The 22019-nt window shown below is 37.5% G+C and overlaps 2 protein-coding genes across 2 annotated transcripts; both read left to right on the top strand.

The window, feature by feature from the left end:
* Nucleotides 1-710: 710 nt before the first annotated feature.
* Nucleotides 711-6579, top strand: LOC116293368 (uncharacterized). Its single transcript, XM_089030715.1, has 6 exons — nt 711-860; nt 3119-3533; nt 3859-4041; nt 4128-4331; nt 4741-5025; nt 5357-6579. Exons 1-6 carry the CDS (start codon nt 837-839, stop codon nt 5572-5574), a joined length of 1329 nt encoding a protein of 442 aa, XP_088886841.1. The 5' UTR covers nt 711-836; the 3' UTR covers nt 5575-6579.
* A 1156-nt stretch (nt 6580-7735) lies between these two features.
* LOC116293377 (uncharacterized) lies at nt 7736-11346 on the top strand. Its single transcript, XM_031700799.2, has 3 exons — nt 7736-8608; nt 9152-9214; nt 10066-11346. The coding sequence occupies exons 1-3, from the start codon at nt 8008-8010 to the stop codon at nt 10227-10229; spliced, it is 828 nt and encodes a 275-aa protein (XP_031556659.1). The 5' UTR covers nt 7736-8007; the 3' UTR covers nt 10230-11346.
* Nucleotides 11347-22019: the final 10673 nt, after the last annotated feature.

The raw sequence follows: 22019 nt of genomic DNA, 5'->3' as shown, positions 1-22019 counted from the left end.
ACATTTTTTTCTTTTTTTTAGACAGAAAGAGAAGGGAACGGTGCTCAAAATTTATAAAATGTACACCATCTTGGAATATGACCCCTAAAAAAGTCCCAATATGCACCCCGATCCCATGCCAACTCGGCCTAGTTTTTTCTCAGTCTCGGAATGGCTAATGACGTAACAGGGGACTCGTCTAGGGACGTCTGAGCTACAGTCCGCTTTTCCCAATATTTTTTCTAATTTGGTCCAATACGAAGCACGTATGCTATATAGAATGCATGATTTGAGTATAGAGTTCCAAAAGTCATGTCACGGAGTTCCAAAAGGCATGTCACAGAGAACCAAAAGTGGTGATGTCATTCTACTCTTTGGTACTGGGTCGCAGAAACCAGCTGATTCGTTGCTAGCTGTACAGCGTCCAGCTTTTAGTGAAAAGAATGACGTTACTAAAAATAGATTCGCTGACAGCTTTCGTTTTCAAACCATAACGCAAAGTTCTCTAATCCAACACTTTACAGCACCATGAATATATCATATATAGCTATATTTTATAAAACGATGAAATTCCACTCAGGCGCGCAGGACTTGTGCCTTTTTTTCATGCTTAATATAGCATCTTAAAATGATGATGAACTATGCAGTGTGGATCCCGGAAGTGTGTCAGTTGTTTGGGGAAATTTACCATGGGGTTTCCCCGAATCACTTTTCCAAGAATCACTAGTTCCAGGAATATCTATATCTTAGCATAAATAATCAAGTTGTATTCTGAGGCCGTGAGGTTGTGTTCTTGTTCTTGGCATCTAGTGAAGTTCCATCGATTCTTTGCTTTCGTTTAAGACAAGAGGACAAACATGGGTGGAAGTGATTCAAAGATCGTAAGTGTTTCAGGTTATATTAGCGACCTTTAGGTCCGACAACGAGTACGAGTACGAGTTTTAATTGGACCTGTGCACGTGGTTGACCCTGAATCATAGTGGATTTCCGATTTTTTACAATCTAAAGTTTCAATCTACGTACACTATCACGACTACAAAAACTGATAGTGCCTCTCTTTAAACGTTAAACACTCGTGCTCATCGTCGGATCTAAAGGTCTTTATTATTGCGAACGTTTGGGATATTATTTAAACTTGTGTTAATCGATGTGAATTCAGAATTTCAGAATGTCAGAATATGTTCTGAGTCTTTTCAATTTACAGCTGCATAAGCTGCTTGATATTACTGCGAGGAACAGCTCAATTTGATACATTACAACCGCAGTACAAATATATATTCTTATACACATGTTAGTCGATGTAGTCGCAACTATTTGAGGTCAGGTTGTCGACACATTTTTATTTCAAGTCTGGAGAACTATATTATAAATCTCGTTGATACTGAATAAACTAGTACTTTAGCCTTCAGTTTTGCTTGCCTCCAATATTTCGGCTGCAATGAGTAGATATCGTCAAGTAGTTTCTTAGCTACCATGTATTTTACCACGTATTGTATATAATATTGTAAACAAACAAAGACAAACAGGAAACTAAGAGTGAAAGTGAAACAAGATTTGCGTGACGTTACGGCGTGACGTGTTGCTGACGTTAATAGCCGACTATATGGTAGAGTGCAAATAATATATCCGTGAAATAGTTAGGATTAAATAGGAGATAGTTAGCGCTTAATTAGACAACACATAGGAATTCAGTGAGGCATGACAAGGGCACGGGCGCTTACTAGAGTAACAACTCATTACGCAAATGAACGTTTTTTCTAACAAGTTTATTGAATTGAGCTAAGAATCAAGACACAAGACGCACATTTAATTCTGCAGTAAATCATGACACAAAAAACCCAGTACGCAAATGAACGTGGCTTCTACCATTTTTATTTGTTTTATCACGCTAAAGATCAAGACAATATGCATTTATAAACTAAAACAAATCAAGACTCAAACAACTATAGCTAAAAAAGACCTAGTATGCAAATAAACGTGTTTTCTACCATTTTTATTTGTTTAGTATCTTGCTAAAAATCAAGACAATACGCACTTATAAACTAAAACAAATCAAGACTCAAACAACTATAGCTAAAAAAGACCCAGCACGCAAATGAACGTGTTTTCTACCATTTTTATTTGTTTAGTAACTTGCTAAAAATCAAGACAATACGCATTTATAAACTAAAACAAATCAAGACTCAAACAACTATAGCTAAAACAACTATAGCTTTATCTTTATATTTTCTATAATTAAAATTTGTAGAACATCAAAATCGTTATTGATTAGATAAGTTAAAAAGCAAGTTGAATATAAATTCGCCAACATCTTCCAGAAAATCTTCTTACTTGTTCATTGGAAATGGCGAGAAAGGCATAAATTACTCCAATGTGCATGTTGTGTTCCAGTACTCCAGTGTCTTCTGCGTATTGGCTTTGGCCAGTCCAAAAACCATTTCGCTTGAACCGTATTAGCCCTACTTGTTTAAGCTTCGTAGAACGCCACTTTTGCTTCTGCCCGCAGTGTGGACAATTAATGAAGAAAAACTATCGTCGTTTGTAATTTAGCTTTAAGAACGAAAAAGCAATGACTTAAACACTATACAGTCATCAGCTGAATATCAAGTCATAAAACATGAATCAAGCTCCACTTGTCGTTTAACAGATACGAATTCGAAAATGCGAACATTCAAATTATACGAAGGAAAAGCATGTACAATAAAATATTGTTTCAGTTTTTGCAAGCGTGCTTAAAAATAATTTAAAATGCGCGCCCTTGAGTAGCACACGTGCACTAGTTTACCCGTCACGGCTCGGCTATTTCTTTGACTAATTAGACTTAGGCAACCAATAGCACAAAGTTAGTAATTAGTTAGCTAGCTATCTATTTCACGGGTATATTATTTGCACTCTACTCCGTACATCGCTTTTTCCCTCTTCACCTTCGTTGAGTCTTTCTCGGCCTACCCCATCTCCATACCATAGGATTCAATCCGATGAGAATTGTGTACTGCGAAGAAGAAGATAAAACGAAGAAAAAAGGGAAGGAAGGGGGAAGGAAGGAATTGCTGTTTGGCACATGTTACCCTTTTAATAAATGTTCTAGACCTTGGAATGCGTACTAGGCCCTCTAATATTTGGGACATATTTCGTATAGGTTTATGAAACTGTTGACAGAAGTGATCCTAGGGCACGCCAACTTGGAATACGAGCAGCAAGAGAGGAAAATGACAGAAAGGTCAGGGAGATGGAGGAAGAACTACGTCAGATGAAAGAAAGAGAGCTCAGCTCAGCTTTAGAAGACGTGAGACTCCAAAACCTGAGAGACGCTCACGGTCGAGCAGAAGCAAAGAGAAGAGAAGAAGAGCTCAAGGCTGAACGATTGAGGGAGGAAAAGGAACAGAAAGAAAAGATTGCTTGTATCAAGATGAAGCAGGAACTCCTGACGTACAAATTTGGCAATAAATTATCACTGAAAACCTTTGAAAGTGAAGGACTAGACGTCAGTGATATGAAGAGAGTCGTGTTTGCTCTGTTTGGCCCTACTGGCTCAGGAAAAACAAGCTTCATTGGTAAGAATTTAAAAAAAAAACACCTTATAGTAGTATATAGGGCAAGACTAGTACACATGTTGAAACTGTTGCGCGCACCCGTATGCGTTGTCGGATGCAACTTTAATTCCCTTGTACCTCTGATCGCAATTCCGCGATGTGTGGATAGATTTCCCGGATTCATACCTTGTTGCAGAAAATGTTGATCTACTAGTATAATGTAATCCAGCTGCGACATGTGATCATGAGATCCCTCAAAAAAACCTATACGTATATACAATCACGCCTCCATTAACGTCACACACAATAGTCCATTATTTGATTAACGTTTCCCCCGCCCCTCTAGGCACAGCAGAGAGGGTCCTCCTGGGGTCTCATAACCAAACAGCGTTTGAACAAGGTGCTGGTGAAGAGGGAACAGTGCTTCTGCAGGAGTTTCTGTCAGCATTAAACATTAACCTCCTGGATACAAGAGGTTTTTGGGACATCAATAACGACACTGCATCTGAATGCCTCAATATTATGACCGGCAAGTAAGTATGTTAGTGTAGCTGCTTGGAATGGTTAATGGTGCGGTGTGTGTAACTTATACGTTGCCCCAATCTTATAAAACAGGACACGAGAAAGTGACGTCATTGTGCGTAACCATGACACCGAGGAGCTTGGCGAGGAGAGCTGATGTTTCTGCTCGATCTGTGGCTAAATTTGGAGAACAAGTCCACGCTGTGATTTTCGTGATACAGGCCCATGATAGACGATTGAAGGAAGGGATGTATCTGGAAAGAATGAAGAAGATTAGAGATCACTTCAGGTTTGAGGGTAAGTTTAGCTTACTGCATGATGCTCTTTGTTCCAGAACCGTGTACAATATTCCTATCGTTGTTTCCCGGCCCAAGCTTCCACCCTATCTTAAATGCGCAGACTTACTCGGTGCTGTAAAGCTTCTGCGGTTTAGGTTGAACTGCAGCTTACATTCGTAAGTGTTCAATGCCTGGCTAAGTAAGAAGGGCTACAATAGGAATAAATGTGAAAAGTTCAGGAAATTAGGAAATTATGTAGAAATTTGGAAGGATGATAGTCTCCCCGCATCCGTTCTTAGTGTCTTCACGTTACGCTCACTCCTCACTAATATAAGGGTGGCATGATGTGAAAACACATACGAGTTTATAGTAGGACTTTTTTACGGCATATGAGGCACGACTTGACACACTATCAATTTACTCCGTAGGCCACAGTCCCATCACAGTCATCACGTGTGAAGACAAAATCAAGAATGACGAAGACAGAGAAATTGCCTTCGAAGAAGCCTCTGCTGCCACAGGGAGCCCAATAGACAGGACTTTCTTCATCACTAACTATACCAGCCAGAAGAATGTCTACTCTCTACAGACCGAGAAACAAGTCTTGGATATCTTGGATACCGCTCTACTCTCTGCTGAGAGGTTCGTGCTGATTCAGAAGCTGCGGGAAATGCATCATGGGAGATCGGAGGGCGCAGGAGCGAGCAGTGGAAGTAAGTTGAGCCCTGTTTAGTCCAGAACTAGAATCACTTTTATTTCTGTCTATGTTCGTTCTGATCCAAATTAACGCGCGCGGGCGCGCATAGATGCACGGGAACGAAATAAAATTACATTACTAAGTACTAAACTAGCTAGGAAGGGAGAGAGGGGAAAACGTTTTGTCAAAGCTAGTATTATATAGTCAAAGCTGCGAACGAAGACAAAATGTGAAGAAAAACTTTTATAACACCTAGAATGTGAATTGGGATATATAAGAAAAAATCAAGTTATGTGAGCTCGCAGACGTCATGATATAAATGTTGGAATTATGTATCATTCTTCCAGGTGCTGTGAATAAAACAGTCAGGCAATTTTTCAAGCATCTTCAGGTTAAATATGACTGGAACAGCGATAGAGTTGCCGCCATCATTGAACAACTGGAGAAAGAAGAAATCAAAACAGTAGATACCCTGAAAGCAAGCTGGGATGATGTGAAGAAAGAAATAAAGATGACAATTGGGATAAAACAAGGAGTAGAGAAGGCTCTAAGAGATATCAATTAAGGGAACAGTCATTATATGGAAGTCGATCCCAACCTAATAGCATTCATGTTTTACGGCTACTCCCTTCATTCGTTTAAAAAATCAGTTTTACCAATTTTCTCGTTTCTGATTGGCTAACATTTTCTCTAGATCAGCTGCTGCCAATATGGCTGCCGCATGAAAAGGTTCTTTGGGTATACGTTTTTACAGTAAGACATATACCCTATTCAAACCTAAAAGTGTTTAGTTAAACTATGTTTTCCTTAGGAAAAAAATTGAGAAACTAGAAACCTACAATATAATAAAGATTAATAATAAGTTTACCTGGACACCCGAAAAGATAGAAGATCTTTTGGCTTATGTTAAAGAGTACAAGTCCAACTGTGACTTCAAAGGAATTGACTTTGAAGCCGATCTTTCCTCCTTGTACACAGAGGGTTAACCCTAGGCCTAGGGTTGCAAATTATGATGTAGACGCTCGGTATCTTCAGCCCCACCAGGTAGGGTGACCCTATCCCCTAGGGGCACCCTTTTCCCATGTAAACAGGCCCTAAAAGAACAAGCGGCGTGACAGAAATGAAAATCCCAAGAATATCAATGAAAAATAATAAGTAACAAATGACTATCTAAAATACAACTTCCTTGAGTTTTTCGTGTAGACAATTGTAATTTTTTGTCAAAATTTTCTGCCCAATTAAGCTGAGCTCGTTGGTTGACTGACATTTACACTTTTTATGCTTAATATTCTTACCATCCCACCCCACCCTCCCCTCCCATCTAAAATCTTAGGCCGTTCAGGTCATGTTTTCAGTCTTGAATAATAGAATTTGAACTTTAAAGCTGTAATGAAAATAAAATATTTAGAAAGATGATCTCTAATATTTCCTTCGGTTGTGGCTTCCCTGAGCACATGTAGCCCAAGCTTGGTTTTTGTGGTGTCATGTTATAATGAAATGTATGGGTATTCATCACAAAATGTCAATAAAATCATTAAAACTTGAAATAAAGCCTCGAAATTTTACCCGATCTTTGAAAAATAGCACTTCTTTCGCTCTGTGTGGTTATTTTTTGAATTTAGCCCGTTTTAACACACGTAGCCCAAGCTTGGTTTCTGTGGTGTCCTGTTATAAGGAAATGTATGGAGATTCATCAAAAATTTCAATAAAATCATTGGAACGTGAAATAAAGCCACGAAATTTTACCCGATCATTGAGAAATAGCACTTCTTTCGCTCTGCGTGATTATTTTTTGAATTTAGCCTGTTTTAAGATTTTTTCCCCCACCAGTAAGAAATAAGAGAGGAGACTCGCGATCGAGTCCCAAAAGCGAACCATCCCCGGGGGGGGATGGGGGGGGGGGGTACTCCCATATATGGACTATACGGGGATGATCCGCTGAACAGGGTATGGTTTTTCGAACTTCTCGTCATAAACAGGGTATGCAATTTCACTCAAGTTCCAAGTTCTTCCTGAGCTTCCTGTCATATTCAGGGTTTCTACTTTCGTATTGACCGAAACTGGTTATTATGGTCGTAAAAAAACGATACGCGAGATGACATAATAATTGAAACAGGAACTCAGTGCAATAAATTATATCTTTTGTCATAAACAGGGTCTATAAAATTTGAGTTTTTTTGTCATAAACAGGGTACCCCTTTCAGAGTCCCAGCGGAACACCCCTACCCAAATTCTGGCGGAGTACCCCCCCCCCCCCCCCCCCCCGGGGAACCATCACGAGTCTTTGAAACCTCGTACGTCTTCGAATTTTCTTTCCAGCGCCAAATTTTAGTCATGACCCTTCTCTCACATCCCTATAGAACCGAGAAAGTGGCATTAGAGATTAGTCTTCGCGTCTTTAAGCCATGAAATTTGCCTATATTCACATACTTTTTTCTTACTGGTGGGGGAAAAAATCCTTAAAATGGGCTAAATTCAAAAAATAAACACACAGAGCGAAAGAAGTGCTATTTCTCAATGATCGGGTAAAATTCCGAGGCCTTATTTCACGTTTCAATGATTTTATTGAAATTTTTGATGAATCCCCATACATTTCCTTATAAAATGAAACCACAGAAACCAAGCTTGGGCTACCTGTGGTCCTTTAGTGTAGGCGGTGTTTGACGTCATCGTGATGTCACAGCCTGGATACATTACCTGTCAACTTCAGAATAACTTTATTTTATTGAACCTTCGAAATATAATCTGATTATACACTGAATATTGCAATTCTTTTTGGTTATTTTTACGATCTGATTTCTCCTGAAACGCAGTAAATTTGAGATTAAGGGATTAATATTACCGGGAAAACAATTTGAAGAGAGCTGACGTAATTCACGGTATTTTTTTTACCACGAGTGTGCGGTTCAGCATGGTTTGTTGATGTTTTTGACAAGCAACGAAAAGTAATTTATACTCAGGACCTAATCTTAACTTGAACGTTTTGTGCAGTATCCCGATGGATGGATTCGATACTATTAGCTTAGAGAGTAATACCTGTGATATTTGTAATCAAGATACAGGAGAAGAACTGATTGATTGTATTCTGAACGACCGATGTTTGCAGGTGAGAGAGAACAGTGTCGATGGTAAAGAACCTTACAAACGAGCGCATAAAGATTGTCTTCACAAGTGGAAAACTGTAATCCAGGCTACCCTGACAGCTAGATGTCCTTCTCCAAAAAGAACCTGGAAGGATAGGATAAAAGATCTCTTAATTCGACACGAAGAATCAAACGCGAATGATACTTGGCTCCGAGTTGATTGTGCTCCAAAAAATCATGACTCGATACAAGTCGAAAATTCGAAAACTTTAAACTTGAATTCGAACCAAAACAACAACAAAACGAGCTCGCGAAGACATTGTTTCTTAACTAATGAAGAATACAGAATAGAACGAACCGAAGATGAGGTTGGTTCATGCGAAGAAAGAGCTCGTAAACTTCGCGTTCGCTCTGTCGACAAAGAAGACGAAGATTTCGATGTTTCAAAAGACTTGCAGCTTAATGACAAATACGAGGATGCAGAAATCTTCCAAACATCTTGGACTGTCGCACAACGTATGTGTTACATAATCATTGTTAATGTTAACTTTACTGGAGCTTTTCTGGGGATTTTTCTTGATCCATATAAAAATTTTCTATATTTGGAATAATTCCAAACATTTGAAGTTGCTATGTCTCGATCCATTTATACTTCTTTGTTTTCGTTTTGCTTTGTTTGTTTGTTTGTTTTTGAAGTTAATTCAATACGTTCAAAAACTTACTAAATTCTTTGAATTTTATTTACACTTATCTTCTTATTTTACAAAAGTAGCCACGACAGTAATTTCCATGAAAAAAATTTTTTATCTCTTTTTCAGAGACCATTTTTTGGGGGGACATTTACATAATAATAAATGGGTAGGAGAGGGAGAGGTGGTTGGAAAGTACAATTGTATCAAAGAAGTTAATAAAGATGATTATGGGTAAACATATAAAAATGCAAGCAAAATAAAATAGAACCAAACAGGGAAAAATAGATAAGAAATTATATTTTTTCCTGCAACAGTCATAAATCATAATCTTTAAGTAACCTGTGCTCTGGTACTTTCTTTCTTTTAGTTGACAAGATGCACAAAAATGAGATAGAGGATATCATTGCACAGATCAAGCAAAGAATTGAAGGTATAGGTTCAATAATATATATCATTTATTCAAATTATTTACCTGTGAATTAGGCAATTGTAGAGGCCCTATTAGGGGGGGGGGGGGATAATTCATTAGAGCAGTTTGTCATTTCATCGTTAGTTTGTGGCTCTGGCGTCACCATTTCAAGGCCATGTAGCTTGTCAGGATTTACTCATAGAAGCACCTCATTGTAATCCTATTAAACTCGTCAATAATGGGCAAGAGTGATTACGTGTTCAATTCCAATCCCTGTCTTACTAATACTATAAAATTGTCAAAACTTGTTATAATTGATAACTATAACGCTCTGTAGGGGGCTATTCCATGATGTTCACTTCACTTGCACTATTTCCAACACACATACCCATTGTACATTTGGGGCTATTGACATTGCATGTGAGAACAGTTTGTTAGGACTTTCCGTTGATTCAAGGGTTATTCTCTGGGTTGTCCAGTTTTCACTGCTATGCAATTTCACCTACATGCTAAATTCTAGCCTGCATTGCTCGGCAGTCTGTGGTATTTTAAATGAATGAGAGGAGGATTTCCTGATCTGATATGTAAGTTAGCCATGTCCTGACTTTGATTAAGTTAGAGGTTGTTTCAGGACTTGATCTGTGAATTAGCCACTCTCTTACTTAGATATATATAGATCAGCCCACAGGTTGTTTCAGAGTTACTGTAGATCTGTGAGTTAGCCATTCCCTGACTTAGATCAGCCCACAGGTTGTTTCAGAGTTAGATCTGTGACTTAGTCATTCCCTTACTTTGATCAGCCTGGATTTCATTCCAGGGTTTGATAACATTTTTTTATTTTCACAGATTTTAATTGAATCTTTTCTTTTCAGAGGTGTCAACACTACTGATTTCTGAACTCCAGGAAAAGGATTCTCTCCGACAACAGGCTGATATTTTGCATACAACAGCTGCTCAATTGGTCAAGTTGAAACAAAAGCAAAATATCAAAACTCATAGTTTAGACTTTGAACATCAGCATCATCTGGTGACATGATGTATGTTATATATGTTATATTATGTCCTGGGGCAGATCCAGGGGGTGTTCTGTGGTATACTGGACACCCCCTAATGCTATAGTTACTCTTACATATGCCTTTTTGAAGTGATCCATAATATCTGTATATATATTTTTCATTTGGGACACCCCGTTAACGAATTCCTGGATCCTACCCTAATGTGTTAAACCAAGGACTCAGAACATAACTAATGGTTGCATATGCAACAAGCACTACTGACCCTTCAAGTTTTAATACAATATGTGTTTTCAAACATCTAGCCCCCAATGTTGCCAAGGCAATGTCATCAATGCTGCTTATAAACATCCTCCCTCCTGGACAAAGAAAAGTTCTTCTACTGCAGCCTACTTTAATAAATAATCTTTATCTTTGAGTGGTTCAAGGTGCTTTTTATGAGCATACGAATTTGTAAAATATTATAGTTGAATCTGTCAGAAGAATTTGGTGGGACCCTTGGTCCCCCCCCCCCCCCCCCCTCACAACCATTGTAGTAGTATTAGACATGCATGAACACAGATTTTCTTTTCAAAATACAAAAAAGTATACAGTAATATACTGTATGTAATGTTTAATAAACCAGCAGGAGTGTTTTATCGGGTATAAAACATGAGGCGTAGCCGAGTGGTTTTAGACCCGATAAAACACTCCTGCTTGTTTATTAAATGAGATATAAAACCTCCTTTATGGTCATGATTTCTATTGTGTTTCCTTCATGAATTATTCATGAGTTTTCTAAATAATATATAATATATAATAATAGTATGCATGAAACAATATATCTATTTTAAATCTAATTTTTCTGAGACTGTTAAACTTAAAAGAAACAGACAGAGACAGAAATAATGCATTTAATGTAAATGTGTATTATAAAATAAAGAAAGCTACCGTGCATTATTATATATCTGATGCACAACTACAGTGTTGAAGTTTAAATTCGAAGCTTACCATTATAGTATATTAATTTATATAATTTTGTAAGTCCATGTTGTATAGAGAGATTTGCACATATCGAGCTATGGCTAGTATCATACAATCATGAACACAGGTAGATATACTTCAAGTTAATACTAATAAAGTATTTGTAATGTCTAATAATTTGTATTTGTCCCACCCCAAAAACATTAAAAACAACAACAACAACAACAAAGGGGGACCGTGATAAATAATGTCAACTTGGTATAGCTAGTCAACAACCAAGCCCCGACATACTCGGCTACGCGCCGTGATTTGCCAACCCCGCGTACTTATTTTGCAGAGAGCATGCGCGCACGTTATCAATTTATTCTCAGGTATTTAAATGACAAAAACCATTATTCGGGATAGGTATGAAGCAACTGAAAATATAGAATTAACAATTAAGCTCAACTCGCGAAAGTATGAACACATATAATGTATTTGCATTCTATGTACGGGCTTTTTCTTGCCAAACGAGCGTTAGCACGCCTTCTGATTTGGTAAAACCAACCCGCTTTACATTGAACTGTGTCGGTTTAACGTAAAGGACCGGGCATAGAAGAACGCGCCTACATTACATGTCATACGTTTGCGCGTTGCGCTGCGGTAAAATTGTAAAAAGATCTTCCTTAAATTCCCTCCATCTATAATGTTTTCATTGAATTCTCCCTATAAATACATTTTATTTTTGTGCTTTTTTTTAAGCGCTAAGAAAAAAATCGAGATTTTTGCCGAGTTTTACTTGGCTTAAGGAATGTTGTTGAACAGTCTGATGGATAGGCGACTAAAACCAAACTTTATTTTATTTTATTATTTTTAAGAAGGCCCAGTGTAAGATTAGCTTTGCTAAACTGGTATATTTTATAAATACTTTTTTAAACCTTCTTTAAATAAAGTTTACTTACTTACTTACTTAACTTTTTGTCTACCCAAATGGACAAGCGCCGCTCGCGCTTCAAAGAAAAAAAGGGCAATAGATGCCATCTGTTCCTTTCCTTGACTATAAATTTAGTCAATTAATTATTCGCTTTTAAATAAGATTTCAATCTGCGAAAACTATTATAGTTCTTTATTTGAGTTTTACTCTTTAAGGTGCGACGTAAAATGTTTGGGGGGGGGGGGGGGGGGGATAGATAAATGAGTTTAAGCGTAAACCCCTGTCGGTGTATTATACAACCCTTTGCTCGGTTAGCAGCTTGTTCAGCTTATTCATGAGTTTTTCTTTTTTCGAGTAACAGAGTGCGCTAATTAATATTATGATGACTTTTATAGCGGCTTAAATAACAAATAAAGTTCTAATTACAAATATATTGAATATGCTTAAATTGCTTGGTTTTCCATTGTCACCTTCATATGAATATTATTCGATCCCAACCGAGATTGCACTAAACGCTAAAAAAACTCTTTATAAAATTGGTCTTTCGTGTTTTGTTCACAATTATAAGTTTTAAAAAACATGCTGAAGATGCGTTAATTCTTGAAATGAACGAAACTGTTCCCAGTATAGAATGGATTTATTTAGTTATTTGATAGCTTCGATATTCTTACGAAGTAATCCATATGTAACCCTGCACCCCTCCTTAAAGATTCTACAAACTACAAAATGACCCATGTATACCTGTACCCCTCCTTATAAAGATTCTACAAACCACAAAATGACCCATCAAACCCTGTACCCCTTCTTAGAATTTCTACAAACTACAAAATGACCCATGTACCCCTACATCCCTCCTTAAAGATTCTACAAACTACAAAATGACCCATGTACCCCTGCACCCCTCCTTAAAGATTCTACAAACCACAAAGTGATTCATGTACCCCTACACCCCTCCTTCAAAATTCTACAAACTGCCAAAATGACCCATGTACCCCTACATCCCTCCTTAAAGATTCTACAAACTACAAAATGACCCTGTACCCCTGCACCCCTCCTTAAAGATTCTACAAACCCCTTCTTACAGTTTACCAATTAAACTTCACTTTCTTAGGATCCTAAAAGTAAGTGGTCTGGCTCTGGCTCACCAATGAATAAGCACTACACACGCACACGCACACGCACACGCACACGCACACGCACACGCACACGCACACGCACAAAAGAAATAAATTTTCTATCTAAATATCTGTTTTGTTTTTTTTTTTTTGGGGGTTTTTAGTTTTTCTAAAGGTGTTTCTTGTGTATTTACACTTCAGCAGTTCCATTTCCTGCATTTTGGCGTCTTATGCATAAAACGCATAGACATCAAGGTCCAATGTTCCAATATTGTCACTTTCGGGTAGGTCCATAAGATCTTCTCCATACCACAGCCTGAACTCTTGTCCTGCTGTCACGTGTAATGGCGGGTCTATCTCAGGTAGAATTATTTCTGTATCATTGCTTGTAACTCCTGGGAAATTGTAGCTCATATATGGTTTTACGAATGATGGGTTTGGGGAGATGATTAGGTTAGAGGTGTTGGTGATGAGAACTGCAAGCCCAGGACCACAGCCAAACTTTGTGATCTCATAGCCAGGCTCAGTGATCCAGCATGACATCCCTCCAGAGATATAGACGAGTTTGAACTTTAAAATTTGACCAGTCTGAATGGCATTGAATGGGCCGAATTTGTCATTCTTGGCCTCCAAGTGAACTGGATTTGTGTTAAGTTTAATCCATTCTGAAAATATAATATCGGCATTAATTTTACTTGGATAGAACCAGTGAACTTCTTCTGCTTATAAGCATATAATAATATTTTTGCAGGAGTCCCGTGCATTTCGCTTTGGAAAACAAAATTGGTAATAATCGAGACAGAGTATAAAACTATAAACCATAAAATTTCACTTACCACAATAATTTCCGATATTCATGGTCGAACATGCACACTGGAAGTTCCCTGTCCAATAGAGCAAAATAAGCGTTCCTCCATTACTACAAGGGTTGAGAACTCCTCGCTCCTATAAAAATAAGAAGCAAATAAGCAATCAAGGATTCAATGTTTAAGAGAAAAAAATCTAACTTAATATCTATTTCTAACTGCTAACTTTTAAAAAGATGTCATCTCACAATGTCCCAGACATTTTGCGATGTAAAAATTAAAAAATCTACTTCGTTTTTTCCCCGCTTGTAGTATTATACGGAAACTTTTTTTCATGGATAACTGATTCCCTTTATGTTGTTTTGAGATTAACAAGGAGCCACCTTGACCTTTATCATTGAAAAACAACAACAACAACAACAACAAAAAAAACGAACTGATTACTTCAATGTTGATTACTCTTGAGATACACTTAATTGTTTGACTCACTTTTAAAAATTCGTTAGGCCAAGTTCATGCATCGTTTTGTAAATAATGCCGTGAATTTAGTACTCTTCTCTTTAAGGACGTTCATGGGCAAAAGTCAGATTTCTTAAAATTTTGCATGATAAAAGTACATTGAACTAGAAATAAAATTAATAAAGTAAAAATTGGGGGTCACGACTTCGTTTAGTGGTTAGAATGCGTGAACGTTCATTTCTTTTTATGGTAAAAACGCGCGAACAACGTAAACATGGAAAGCTAGGTCAAAAATAAGCCATATTTTACTGGAAAAAAAACCCCAAATTGATCGTCCCTTTTTCGCCAGAACTCTAGAAAATAACCAAATAATTATTTAGCTTTTATAATTTTCTATTACATTGCACAAAATTTCGTTTTGATCCCAACGTCATTTTTTAAATTTCTCTCCTAAAGTAGGCTATTTTGAAGTAATTTCAAAAATTGAAATAAAAAGGGGAATCCTTCACTTTGTTTTAGAGCTATAAGAGATAAACGACGTTTTCATGATATTTTATCAAAACATTGGAATGACGTCATCACGATGAGCACGCGCTCACTAAATTTATGCGTAGAAAATCCATGTCGTCCCACAATGCATTGCGCCACAACCATATTATCATATATATGTCCCAGAATGCGTCGCGGGTATGCAAAATGGATGCCATAACTGTCGAAGCTAGCGGTCTGGATTTCCTTCCTCAATCCAAATTACTCTATGTTTACTGTGTTGACTACCTTTTCCAATTTGAAGTTCAGTTCAAAATCTTCCAGTGATCACTCTAAAGCTTTTTGGCGGACATGTGAGCTTTTCTACGCATTTACGTGAACGCCGAATTGTTGTTTTCCCAGCAATGGTGGAAAAACGGCGTGAACTTACTCAAAAGTGCGTGATTTCACTCAACAGAGATCGCCCTGTGTCATTGAAATCATTTCTTGTTGTCATATTGAGGTAAGCTAAACCTTCTTTAGTTGCCAATAAATAGTCCACACGCCATATTAAAAACCTATTATTTCAATCGAATTTCCCTAATTCTAATCCACACGCTGAAAAAGCAGTCATTACAATCAAAGACAGTCTTACTCATTCGAATATTGATATTTTTTGTTAGCACTCTAGGGATTGACTAAATAGAGGGTCTCTTAGGGTCTTTTCAACTTGTCTGAATAACACATCATCTAAAATTTTCCATTATGTATATTTTTGTTGAAAAGCACCAAAATAATGTAAACACAGGATACAATTCAAAACATACATATCGAAGCAGTCCGGGGCGAACAACAACTTCCACTATAAATCGCGTCTACAAGTGCCTTGATCTAAAAAAACCTTTCCTTGCCACAGTCGCGGGACATATATATTCGTCACGTTTTACGTTGCGTGACAAAATTTCTCTCCCAAGCTTTGAAAAAGAGCGCGAAAATGTACGAAAATACAACGCGTGCCATCATTTTAGGCGGGAAAATCGTTACTACTAAAAGAGACAACAGATAAACAATCCCTGAAGAAAGTTTTTGATTTAAAAGACGTCGTAGAAACAAAAAAAAAACTTCACTTAAGCTTTTACCAGCTCTTTGGCGTTTCATCGATATAAGGAACTTGACTTTGGTCTGCAATAATGCTTGGTTTGAGGGCTAGTTTTTGAGAACAGTCCGTTTGTTTACGGCGATGAAAGGCGCCGAACTGTCAACAGAAGCGAAAGAATTGATAGTGCCCTTGTCATAAACCATCAAAAACAAAGCTGAACTATCAAGATTGCTCGACATTCCAAGAACAACCATAAGAAGCATTCTAAAGAAGAAGGAAAGTAGTGGATCAGTTGAAAACCTGAAGAGAAGTGGTCGCAAAAACAAGCTCACGAACAGAGATAAAACAGCGTTAATACGTCTAGCAAAAGCAAACAGGCGACTCAGTTTAAGAGAAATCACTAAGAAGTTTAATGAAAAAAACAATTAATACGACTTTTTGTCAGAAAACAATTCAGAGGGTCTTACATTCTGAAGGGTTTAGAAGGCGAGTGATAAAGAAGAAAGTGGTTGTTCGAAAAGTCAGTCAGACGAAGCGAGTCAAATGGTGCAAAGAAAGAAAAAAACTAACAGTTAACGAGTATTGGAAAAAAGTGATATTCTCAGATGAAAGTCAAGTTGTTTTGGGTAAAAACAATCGCTGCTATGTTTGGAGAAAAGAAGACGAACAATACAGACCCCATCTGATTTGTCCTCCATCAAAACGTAAGATAAGTTTGATGATCTGGGGTTGTATTTGTTATGATGGTGTTGGAACTCTGACTGCTGTAGAGGGAAATATAAACCCTAACAAGTACATCAATATTCTTGAAAACAATTTATGGCCAGTGATTGTATGGTATTTTGACGAAGACGATTACCTGTTTCAAGATGATAATGCCACCGTTCACACTGCTCAAAATGTCCACAATTATAAAGAGGAAAACGGCATAAATTCACTTCCATGGCCAGCTCAGTCTCCAGATTTAAACATTATTGAAAATATTTGTCTTTACATCAAAAGAGAGCTCGAGAAATCCCAGGCTAACATTACCAACAAGCACGATTTATTTGCTGAGATCCAGAGAGTGTGGGAGGAGATCAACTTAAAATACATAAGAAAACTGTATGACTCAATTCCTGACCGTCTCAAGAATGTCATCAAAATAAAGTGTCATCTTACTAAATATTAAGGTCAGTAAAGATGCGTTACATTGTAAAAATTAAGTTCAAAGTGGCGCGAGAAAATTTTCAGCGAATTCCGCCGTCTCCAAAGTGACGAATACATCTGTCCCGCGACTGTATATTTTTGCTTAAAAGAATAAAATAATTCAAGATCAATAACCAAAGAAATCACAAACAACCCGGTTACTAACCATAGTAGCTTCAAAGCACATGATTTCTTTATTCAAAAAGATCACCAAAACAGCCCTTTTCAGGCGCATCTTGTTTCTCTGAAGCATGAGGTGCGAATTTTCGAGCAATGCATTGTGGGACGACATAAATATCCTCCTTTTGCGTAGAAAGGATGCGCGTGAACAATGCTAAAACAAGTCGGTGAACCACCCTTTTTATCTGCTTATTTTACTTCTAGTATGATTTACTGTACATTATTCATCATGCAAAATTTAAAATATGTCTAAAAATGAGATCATTTGCCCATGATCGTCCTTAAAGTGACTGGCTACATTCTGGGAAAAATTTAAACTTTTTATAAAACTAAAAAAATTTTTAAATTGCAATTTAATGCTGATTCCAAATATTTAAAAGCATGTGGTATCCCGAGCTTGTTTTCGAGATAATCAGCATTTAATGGATGCCTTCGCGCGAGTTTTTGAAGCGAAAATTTTGCCATCGGAAAAAATGAAATCTCACAAGAGAATAGCTCTTTACAGACTCTATAATTCCACAAATGCCGGCAAGTAAATCATTCTACAATACTACATGAATATTCTTGACAAAAAGACAAAGAAATGCATTTATTTGTCATATTTTGTTCTTTCAATGCTCAAAAAATCTCATAAAGTCGAACAAAAATTCCTACAAAAAATCGAAAATTAACTTTTCTAAAGAATTTGATCAGTAAAACGTAGATTTTTAGAAGTTTTTCTAATAAGCTTATAAAAAATATAGAGTTCCGTTCAAAATTTGAGGGTTTTGCCTTCTTGAAGTTCATAACGTGAATGGTTCGGTCACGGGCCTTCTAAATAAGAAAGTAAAGTCCAAGGATGTGATTGGGATCACAAAATAAAAAATTATAAGTGATTGTCGGATCAATGTGTCTATCTGGGATATCATATACGATCTCATGAGATCGTACACGATATCATATCCAACACGTTCATTCTGATCGTACACGATCAGTTTCATTGCGTGTAAATAATCGTACACGATTCAGCTTTGATATCGTACACGATCAGTTTCATTGCGTAAAAATAATCGTACACGATTCAGCTTTGATATCGTACACGATCAGTTTCATTGCGTGTAAATAATCGTACACGATTCAGCTTTGATATCGTACACGATCAGTTTCGTTGGTTACATTTACAATCGTACACGATATAGTTTTGGATTTCGTACACGTTTCGGGATAAATAAATTTAGGGCTCCCAAACGCGCATGACTATGGATATAACATCACTGGTGACGTATTGATAATGATCATTCATCCATAAATACCGGACATAGATGGGAAAAGCGATAAATATTGGATAATACATGGAAAAGGAAAAGGGACTGAAGGGATAAAACATAGATGGGACTAAAGGAATAAGACATAGATGGGACTAGAGGGATAAAACATCTATGGGACTAAAGGAATAAAACATAGACGGGACTAAAGGGATGAAACATAGATGGGACTAAAGGGATAAAACATAGATGGGACTAGAGGGATGAAACATAGATGGGACTAAAGGGATAAAACATCTGTGGGACTAATGGGATAAAACATAGACGGGACTAAAGGGATAAAATATAGAAGGGACTAGAGGGATAAAACATCTATGGGACTAAAGGGATAAAACATAGATGAGACTAAAGGGTTAAAACATCTATGGGAATAGAGGGATGAAACATAGATGGGACTAAAGGGATAAAACATAGACGGGACTAAGGGGATAAAACATAGACGTGACTAGAGGAATAACACATAGATGGGACTAAAGGAATAAAACATAGATGGGAGTACTATAGGGATAAAACATCTATGAGACTAAAGGAATAAAACATAGACGGGACTAAAGGGATGAAACATAGATGGGACTAAAGGAATAAAACATAGATGGGACTAGAGGGATGAAACATAGATGGGACTAGAGGGATAAAACATAGATGGGACTAAAGGGATAAAACATCTGTGGGACTAAAGGAATAAAACATAGATGGGACTAGAGGGATGAAACATAGATGGGACTAAAGGGATAAAACATCTGTGGGACTAAGGGGATAAAACATAGACGGGACTAAAGGGATAAAACATAGATGGGACTAGAGGGATAAAACATAGATGGGACTAAAGGGATGAAACATAGATGAGACTAAAGGGATGAAACATAGATGGGAATAGAGGGATGAAACATCTGTGGGACTAAGGGGATAAAACATAGACGGGACTAAGGGGATAAAACATAGACGTGACTAGAGGAATAAAACATAGATGGGACTAAGGGATGAAACATAGATGGGACTAAAGGGATGAAACATCTGTGGGACTAAAGGGATGAAACATCTGTGGGACTAAAGGGATGAAACATAGATGGGACTAAGGGGATAAAACATAGACGGGACTAAAGGGATAAAACATAGATGGGACTAAAGGGATGAAACATAGACGGGACTAAAGGGATAAAACATAGATGGGACTAAAGGAATAAAACATCTATGGGACTAAAGGGATAAAACATAGATGAGACTAAAGGGTTAAAACATCTATGGGAATAGAGGGATGAAACATAGATGGGACTAAGGGGATAAAACATAGACGGGACTAAGGGGATAAAACATAGACGTGACTAGAGGAATAAAACATAGATGGGACTAAAGGAATAAACATAGATGGGAGTACTATAGGGATAGAAACATCTATGAGACTAAAGGAATAAAACATAGACGGGACTAAAGGGATGAAACATAGATGGGGACTAAAGGATAAAATAGGGGACTAGAGGGATGAAACTGAGGGATGACACATAGATTGGACTAATATCTTGGGATAAACATCACTAGAGGGATAAACATAGAATGGGACTAAAGGGATAAACATCTGTGGACTAAAGGAATAAACATAGATGGGACTAGAGGGACTGAAACATAGATGGGACTAAAGGGATAAAACATCTGTGGGACGAAGGGGATAAAAACATAGACGGGACTAAAGGGATAAAACATATATGGGACTAAGAGGATAAAGAAGAAAAACTATGTGATAGATGGGACTAAAGGTATGAACAATACGGGATGAGACTAAAGGGATGAAACATAAATAGGGATGAAACATCTTGGGACTAAGGGGATAAAACATAGAACGGACTAAGGGTATAAAACATAGCGTTACGAGAGAATAAAACATAGATTGACTAAAGGGATAAACCTAGATGGGACTAAAGGGATAAAACATCTGTGGGACTAAAGGATGAAAACCTCTGTGGTACTAAAGGGATGAAACATAGATTGGACCGCAAGGATCAAACAATACATAACGGGACAGCGGAATAAACTAGAGTTGGGACAAGGGGATCAAACATAACGGGACTAAAGGGAATAACTGATGGGCTAAAGGATGAAACATATACGGACTAAAGGGATAACATAGATGTGACGAAGGATAAACAACATAGATGGGACTAAGGGATAACAACATAGATGGGACTAAGGGATAAAACAATAGATGGGACTAAATTGTGAAACTAGATGGGACAAGGAATAAAAACAACATAGATGGGACCTAAGGGATAAACATAGATGGTACTAAGGGATAAAAATAGACTGTTGACTAAGGGATAAAACATAGATGGACTAAGGGAGTAAACATAGACGGGACTAAAGGGATAAAACATCTGTGGGACTAAGGGATAAACTAGACGGGACTAAGAGGGAATAAAACATAGAGGGACTCAGGAATAAAAACATAGACGGGACTAAAGGGGATCAACATAGATGGACTAAAGGGGATGAACCAATCTATAGGAGGCTAAGTGATGAAACATCTGTGGGACTAGATGGAGAACCTAGAATGGGACTAAGACTAAAACTAGATGGACTAGAATCTCCAAACATAGATGGACTTAAATGACTAACAAACCTGACGGGGGGTGACTAAAGGTACTAAAACAAGATGAAATGGGGGACTAGAGGGAATAAACATAACGGGACTAGAGGGATGAAACATAGATCTACTAAGGAATAACCTAAGATGGGCTTAAAGGGATAAAACATCTATGTGACTAAGGGCATGAACATAGACGGGGCTAAGGGAGGATAAACATAGAGGGGACTAAGGGATAACACATATACTGACTAGAGGGATTAAAACATAGATGGGACTAAAGGGATGAGAACATAGATGTGACTAAATGGATGAAACTCTGTGGGACGAAGGGATAAACATATATGCACTAGAGGGTGAACCATATATGGACTAAAGGGATGAACATAGACGCTGACTAAAGGGATGAAACATATATGGTACGCTGTAAAGGAATAAACAACCTATACGGGACTAAAGGGATAAAAACATAGACGGACTAGGGATAAACATAGATGGGAAAACGGGATAAAACATAGTGGATAAGAGGGATAAAACATAGATGAGACTAAAGGGATGACATAGATGGGACTAAAAGGGATAAAACAACATGGACGGGACTAAAGGGAAGTGAAACATAGACGGGACTAAAGGTATTAAACATAGAGACGGGACTAAGGGATGAAACATATATGGGACTAAAGAAAAAACAACTAGACGGGACTAATGGGATAAAAACATAGACGTGACTAGATGGATGAAAC

Source organism: Actinia tenebrosa, unplaced genomic scaffold (assembly GCF_029948245.1).
Source record: "Actinia tenebrosa isolate PJP-AT-01 unplaced genomic scaffold, QUT_ActTen_1.0 PGA_scaffold0__85_contigs__length_37466705, whole genome shotgun sequence".
In the NCBI taxonomy this organism is placed as follows: Eukaryota; Metazoa; Cnidaria; class Anthozoa; order Actiniaria; family Actiniidae; genus Actinia; species Actinia tenebrosa.
The sequence above is the reverse complement of the archived record's forward strand: the minus strand, read 5'-3'. Positions and strand labels throughout refer to the sequence as shown.

Coding starts and splice junctions, on each gene's coding strand:
- LOC116293368 (XM_089030715.1), top strand. CDS start 837: ATGGGTGGAAGTGATTCAAAGATC. Junction 3,534..3,858: donor AGGAAAAACAAGCTTCATTG/GTAAGAATTTAA, acceptor CCGCCCCTCTAG/GCACAGCAGAGAGGGTCCTC. Junction 4,042..4,127: donor ATGCCTCAATATTATGACCG/GCAAGTAAGTAT, acceptor CTTATAAAACAG/GACACGAGAAAGTGACGTCA.
- LOC116293377 (XM_031700799.2), top strand. CDS start 8,008: ATGGATGGATTCGATACTATTAGCTTAGAGAGTAATACCTGTGATATT. Junction 8,609..9,151: donor ATCTTGGACTGTCGCACAAC/GTATGTGTTACA, acceptor TCTTTCTTTTAG/TTGACAAGATGCACAAAAAT. Junction 9,215..10,065: donor GATCAAGCAAAGAATTGAAG/GTATAGGTTCAA, acceptor TTTTCTTTTCAG/AGGTGTCAACACTACTGATT.